Consider the following 7,083-nt stretch of genomic DNA (forward strand, 5'->3'; position numbering starts at 1 on the left):
ATGATTCTGTGATCAGGGATTGCAATAAATGATCCAAATAAATCCTCATGGAATGCTCGGCCATGTTCTGCCATTGCACAGAGGTTGGTTTTCCCAAGTACTGACTCTTGCGTCCATCCTAATGATGAGGAAAATTGTCCACACAGATGTCCCAGCTGAGCCAGGTTGAGTTTCCCTCCCTTTCCCTGCACTCCTCACCCCAGCTTGCCTCTCCCCACTCCCTGCAGGTGGCCAGGCGATGGGGCAAGAGGAAAAACAAGCCCAAGATGAACTACGAGAAGCTGAGCCGCGGGCTGCGCTATTACTATGACAAGAACATCATCCACAAGACGGCCGGGAAGCGCTACGTGTATCGCTTTGTGTGTGACCTGCAGAGCCTGCTGGGCTACACCCCCGAGGAGCTGCACGCCATGCTCGACGTCAAACCCGACGCCGACGAGTGACAGGGACACGGGGACACCGCTGTCCTCAGGGAGAGCTGATGGGACTCCTTTGGTGGTTCTTTTTGATTGATTTTCGCTGTTCTTTTGCTCGTTTTTTTCAAGGGCCACTCAGATTCGAAGCTTTGAGGATAGCATGGGACAGGGGGGAGGAAGAGGCAAATTTTTGGCAAGGATGGGCTTTTGTGTTGATTTCCTGAAAGCTCCAAGACAGGCTTTTCTGGGGGGAAATTCTGAGTTTTAAGAAAGCCAGAGAAATGTAGCTCACTTAAAAAACCAACAACCCCCTCCCCACCCTTGGCTTTTAGAACAAAATGCGATTGAACGGATCCCTTTGGTTGCTCACATACAAACTGACAGGTCAGGAATGACAATATTCCCAAGGATTTGAGGAATTTAAACTTTTTTTTTTTTTTTTGGAAAACCAAAATGGGTGAATATTCCTGCTTTGGGGAGGGGCAATATAGGAAAAAACCAAGAACTAATGTTCTGGTTCCATCACCTTTCTGTCCATTGTCTTCTTTCTTACAAGAGACAGAATTTTTCCTAGGAGGGATCAAGACTCTTTTTATTTTTTTTTTAAAGTTTTATTTTATTAAATTTTGTGCCAGTATTTGTTTTTGTTTTTTTTTTAAATAGTCTTAAGCTCTAAGATGGTCTCATTATTGCAATATTGTGTGTGTTTGTTTCTGTTCTGCCAGCAGAGAGTTTTATCCCAGGGAGGAAAAAGAGAAAAAGAGGAATTAGTTTATGTAGACCCCACTGGAGAATTGGAACTCTGGGACTGGGATGGGAAGGAAAATGAACTCCAAAGTGGCTTGTGCTGGTGCTGGCTGGGGGTGTCCCTCTTGTTTCCAGCCCCACATGCTGTGCTGATAATGCTGGTTGAAATTTCTGCTTTTTTTTTTTAATGTCTGGCTGCACAAAACCTCTCAAAATTTCTGTGGAAAACGTCCTTTTGCATTTCCAAATCACTTCTTTTGCTCAAGGAACACTTCGGTGCTTACAGAAATTTTTTTTTTGGGAGGGGGAAAGGAGAGAAATTCCTGTGTTTTCAATGTGGTAAATGGAAAATATGCAAGTTAATTGGGGGCAAAAATCAGGAAAAAGTTCAAAAACCAAAGGGAAATGTTTTTTCCTTCCTGTTTTGAGCAGCTCTCTCTTTATGGCCATGTGTGGGCACGGCAAAAAGGAAATTGTCTCTGCAAATGGGCTCTTTACGGCTCTCAGGAGCTGCTCCCAGCAATCCTGGGGGTGTGAGTGACACGAAGCACAGCGATGTCACCGAGGTGGGGATGGCTGTGGGATCAGTCCCGGGGGAGCTGCTCCCTCTGGCCTCCCTGCCCTTCCTGCAGCTGCTTTTCCTTGGAAGGGTCACTCCTGCTGTTGCCAGCACTTCCCGGGGTGCTCTGGGCCAGCTGAGGGTGATGTCCCACTGCCCTCGGGGTGCACTTGGTGGGAGTTGGAGGGTCAGAGGTGCATTCCCATATCCAGATGCAATCCCAAAGCCAGATCCCGGCGGATTTGCCGCCCAAGGGAGACTTTCCCCCTGGGCATTAGCATTTAAAGGCAGCATTTTGTACTTTACCAAAATCCCTTCTCTGTGTGTCCTTTGATTGTGTGTCCTTTGTCTGTCTGTCATTAGGGCATGGAGTTGATTCCAGTACTGAGGGTCAGGGGGGCAGAGCCTTTCCAGAGGTGCTGCTGGGTCATTCCTGCCAGATCCCAATGGATCAGACCAGCAGGACAGGAATCTGGGTGAAATAGCTGGAATATTCAGGCACAACCCCCACCCTGCATGGGGCAGAGCTGGAGGGGAGCCCAATCCCTAAGGGCTGTCCAGAGGTGCTAAGCTCTCCTCCTTTCCCTCTGGAGCTGGGGGGACCCAGCACATCTGTATCCTGAAATTGGTCATTTTAGAGAAAGGCAGCCCCAGAATTGCTGCGGCCTTATAATAGGTGGTGTTGGAGGGGAGGTGGGAAGGCCAGGAGGGAGCTCCCACCGAGGGGATGGAAGCAGAGGGGGAATCCAGGAAAGGAGGTTGTTAATGCTCAGGGGCTGCAGATTGTCTGAGGAAAAGAGTGGGATGGATGGAAAGGAGGGAAGAGAGGATGAAGGGAAGGTGAAGGGAACCCCAAAGGAGGAAAGGCACTCTGCCAACTGAGAAGTGAGACTTGGGCTCATCTCCTTGAGCAGGCAGGGAGGAGGAGGATGGAGGCATGGCCAAGCTGGAGGGAGAAAAGGAAAATCAGGATCTCATGGATACCATGGGCACATCCAGCCTGAGCCAAGGCTGGGCAGTCCAGAGAGGTGTGAGGGCACTGAGTGCACAGGGGAGGAGATGGCGAAGAACATCTCAACAGGAAGGGTTGGATTTCCAGCAGAGGGATATTGGGGATGTTCTGGATTACTTCAAAGTCCCCTGAGCTTGCCCATCATGAGTCACTTAATTCCCCCTTCCACCCTTAGGAAGGACTCCCAGCCATCCCAGCTCCTGCCCCTGCCATGGGCCATAGCCCAGGACATCCCTCCTGCTTTGCTCACATGCTCCACTGCAGCTGAAAAAGAAAAAGAATGGCATAAAACTTCCCTCCAATAGAAGGAACTGCAGGTTTGGGTACAACCCCATCCCCTGCCAGGTTAAATCCCTCATCCACTGTGGTTATTCCAGGTTTCCAAGCCAAGCCTGTGTGTTCCAAGTGATTTTGGGGAGATGATTAAAGGTTAGGAAGGGTGAGCCATGGGAAGCAGCTCTGGATTTTTGGAAGCAGCCCCTGATGGGAGTTTCTCCACCATTTCTCCTGCCCTTTCCCCTCCCTCGCTGCCTGTGAACAGTCCCAGAAACATCAGCTCCATCATTCCCTCTTTTCCTTTGCTTTTATTCCCATTCTAGAGGCCATCCCAGAGATGGGTGCTGTTTATACACTGGAAACTTGCAGATTTCTCTTTGTTTCTTTTGCTTTTGTTCCTTCTCCCTTCTCTCCTGGCCTTTGGTGAGGGCTGTGCTGAGCCAGACATACTCAACCCAAACCTTCTGAGCTCCTTCAAGTCCATGAAAATTTGGTTAATTACCGCCTGCTGGCCCAGTAGGAAGGATTTGAGAGGAATGATGGAGATCTGTCAGGGATGAGACTCCCTCCTGTGCTGCTTTCTCCACACAGGAGCAAATTTCCCCCTCGCAGATACTGTTGGGGTCATTTTGTCTTGGTTTGGAATGTCTCAGGTGCTTTGGGTGATTTTTTGGGATATTTTCTGTGTCCTGCTTGTTTTCTGCTGTTCTCCCTGTGGGCTGGTGTCCCCTTGGCTCCTCTGGCAGAGCCTGAGCCCTACTTGCAAACAGCTTTGGGGGCCTCGACAGTTGATGTTTGGGATCTCAAAAATAAAGGAAAACCCCTCAATAAGGATAAAACCCACTCCAATAATGATAAAAACCACCCCAGTAATGATAAAACCACAAGCACTTTCCTGCTGCCTGTTCCTCTCCATCTCCATGTGTGGGATCATCCTAATCCTTGCACACTGGGGTGTGTGTAAGTGGAGATCCATGTTATTCCCACCATCCTGATCCAGATGGGACTGTTCAGGTGAAGATATAACCAAACAGGGCAGAAAAGAAAGGATAATGTAAAATTTCACCTTCTCCCATCTTCCCAAACCAACACGTCCTCCAAACAATGGTCCCAGAAAGCACCAATAACTCCAGATGTTGCAGGAAACATCTCCACCTTCTGAGTTTTGCTTTTTTGGAGGGGTTTTCTCTGAGGTTTTAGGATTTAATTGCTGATTCCTCATGAACATTGGAAAACTGGGATGCCTTGGCATGCTCTGCTCCCTGGTAGGGTCTGTGTAACACCCAGGAGCTGTTGTCTACATTCCAAAGAGGTTTAAATAAAGGATAAATCTATGTATACATATATGTTATAATGGAATATCTCCAGGAATTAACTGCCTCAGTAAAAAAAAAAAAAAAAAAAAAAAAAAAAAAGGAAGCCTTTTTTTTTTGTTTAATTTTGGTTTTACACATTTTTTAAGCTGATAAACTTAGAAGAAGTAAAAAGAAAAAAGAGATTGTTATATTGTGCTGTTTGACTATTTTCCAACGTGTATTTTCATATAATTTATATTTTTTAAAAGTGGGAAAAAAAAGTTTAAAAGTGAGATTTAACAAAAAAAAAACAAGGAAAAAGCAGGTGCTTTTTAAAAAACCTGAGCTGAGGTAGCTTAGAGATGTAGCGATGTGTGTGTGTGTCTGTGTGTTGTGTCTGGTTCCGTTTGGTTTTTTTTAAAGGATTCAAAAAAAAATAAAATCCCTCCTCCATTGAATTCCTAGAGAAGGAGGGGATTGGTTTTGTTTTAATTGCTGATGCTGGCACATCATTTTGCTGGAGAGTTTTTTATATACTGTAGCCTTATTTCATATCGTATTTTAAACCATGTGAAATTAAAAGAAGAATAATTCCTAACTTTTGGTGTCTGTGTGATTATTCCTTTCCTTTCCTCTTTAGATTTGGAGTAGAAAGTGGGAAAATGATTCAAAAAAGGAGAAATCCCAGCAGTTTATCTCTTTTTCCCATTATTAAAATTGGGGTTTTATGGGAAACGAAGGCCTGGCTGACATTGCAGCCCATGATGGGTGATGCTTCCCATGGCTCCCTCTCACTTGGGGATTGTGGATCCACATTCCAGGCTTTCCAAATGCTCTTTCATCCCAAATCCTCACTGGGAGTGTGGGATATCTGTGGTTCACCACCCGAATGAACTTTGAGAGTGGCATTTTCCTCAGCAGGATCTTGGGAAATGGGTGTGGCCAACTCTCCAAACCCTGTGGCACCAGTGGGAGGATTGTGCTGGGAATCTGCTTTCCTTATGGAAACCTCGGGCTGTGGCCCATCAGGAGGAGAAATCCGCCTCTGGTCTCTCCAAATCCTTCACCATTGCGCTTCAGATCCTGGAAAAATACACACATGAATCCACTATGGAATATTCTGGGTTGGAAGGGTTCACAACTAGTCCATCTCCCGAGGTTGCACAGGAGTTAGGATGGTTTTCCCAGGGAATTTCATGCTGGCTCTGGTGTCTCCCTGTCCTCATCAAGCCAGGAGGAAAACTGCGCTGTGCCCAGCTGGATTGAAGCCTGAGGCTCGGGAAGTGCTGATTAATGAATCTGGCATCTGGGAGAAGTCCATGGAGCTGGTGCTAATCCATAAATCTGCGTGATGGGAAATTCCCAAGGAACACCACCAGTGACGCTGGATTGATTGAGTAACTGCGAAGTGGGTCAGAGCCACTGCTCGGAACTGTGACGCTCGGATTTGCTGGATACCAGGAAGAGTGGAAGAGTCACGGGTGGATCCGGGATAAGGAATTCTCTCCATTGATAGCAACTTGTAGCTGTGCAGGGAGCGATATCCCGGGATAGTGAAGGACGAGGGTGGAGACTCCTGACGGACCTCAGGGCAGCCAGAGCGTGTTCCCGGGCCATCAGTGCATTCCCCAGGCTCCGCTGATCCCTGAGCTCCATGGAGAGAGAGGCTGGGAGGAACCCCAAAGCTGGGCCAGCCCTGGGAACAGCGCCCAGCCCGCTCCATCCTTTCCCTGGAGCCGCGGAGCTCCAAGCGGGAGCACTGCTCTCCTTTTCCTTCGCCATCGGCGGAGCGTCCGCAAACCCTTGATCCTGCCGCGGCTTTTTCATCGCAGCGGGAGCCGCCGGGGCTCGTGCTCGGCTATCCCGGGAAAATAAACATCCAGCGGCTCCTTTCGGCTCCTTTCCGCTCCTTTCCCAGCGCCGCTTCCCGGTGCCTCCGGCTGGGGGGAGCAGCCAAACCCCAAGGCGGTGAAGGTCCCGCAGCTCCCGGGGGGTTTGTTCCCCTTGCAGGAGCCGAGGGTGCTGCAGGTCCCCGCAGCCCGAATCGCGCATTCCGCAGGGATTGCAGCCTGCAGAACATTCCCATGAAAACACCCACGGCCCGGGGCAGCCCTCGTGCACGGGGGAAGCGACCCCAATTAACGGCCCGGTATTAATTATGAACTCCACTGACCGCCCTGCTCCCCCAGAGGAGGCACCGGGGGGACACAGGGAGCAAATGTGCCCCCCTTGATGTCCGTGTCCTGTCCCCACACCTCCTTTTCCACCGGCTGCAGTAGGATTTGGGATGGGGAAGAGGAGTTTGGGGATGAAACCGGAGCTTTTCCCGTGGAAAAAACATTGCAGCCACAGCTCTGCAGCCCCCAAATCCATCCCCTTTGCAGCATCCTGCAACCAAGCTGTTAATAAAATACCACGAGAATCTGGAGTCATAGAATACAATTATTCGGGTTGGAATTCAGGCTACTCCAAGATCATCGAGTCCAACTGTTTTGTAAAATCGTGGAATAAATGAACTGCATGATAGAATTGAGCTGAGAGTCAGGGGTTTGCTGGGAGCTTTCCAGCGGGAAAATCCTGCCTGTGTTGGGAATTACACCTGGAGGAGCATTTTCCCTGTGCTGGCCCCAGGTGCTGCTGTGTGGCTGCTCAGGTGTGGGATTGAACAGAGCCAGAGTGGACAGAAAGGTTTTCCCAGACTCCAGAGTGTGATTATCCAGGGATGTACACATCCAGCAGCACAGTGGAGCAGGAGGCAGTGTATCCCAAGGGACACCT

General features: G+C 49.0%; 1 protein-coding gene across 2 annotated transcripts in view; it reads left to right on the forward strand.

Moving 5' to 3' along the window:
* Positions 1 to 4,903, forward strand: part of ETS1 (ETS proto-oncogene 1, transcription factor) — a 76,960-nt gene extending 72,057 nt beyond the window's left edge. For both annotated transcript variants that reach the window (XM_085081834.1, XM_085081835.1), the window contains one exon: positions 228 to 4,903. In XM_085081834.1, coding sequence (XP_084937960.1) covers positions 228 to 443 — 216 coding nt within the window. In that variant the 3' untranslated portion in view covers positions 444 to 4,903. The remainder of the gene's footprint in view (positions 1 to 227) is intronic.
* Positions 4,904 to 7,083: the final 2,180 nt, after the last annotated feature.

The sequence above is a fragment of the Lichenostomus cassidix genome, chromosome 24 (genome assembly GCF_008360975.1).
Source record: "Lichenostomus cassidix isolate B80296 chromosome 24, HeHo_3.0, whole genome shotgun sequence".
Taxonomy (NCBI): Eukaryota; Metazoa; Chordata; class Aves; order Passeriformes; family Meliphagidae; genus Lichenostomus; species Lichenostomus cassidix.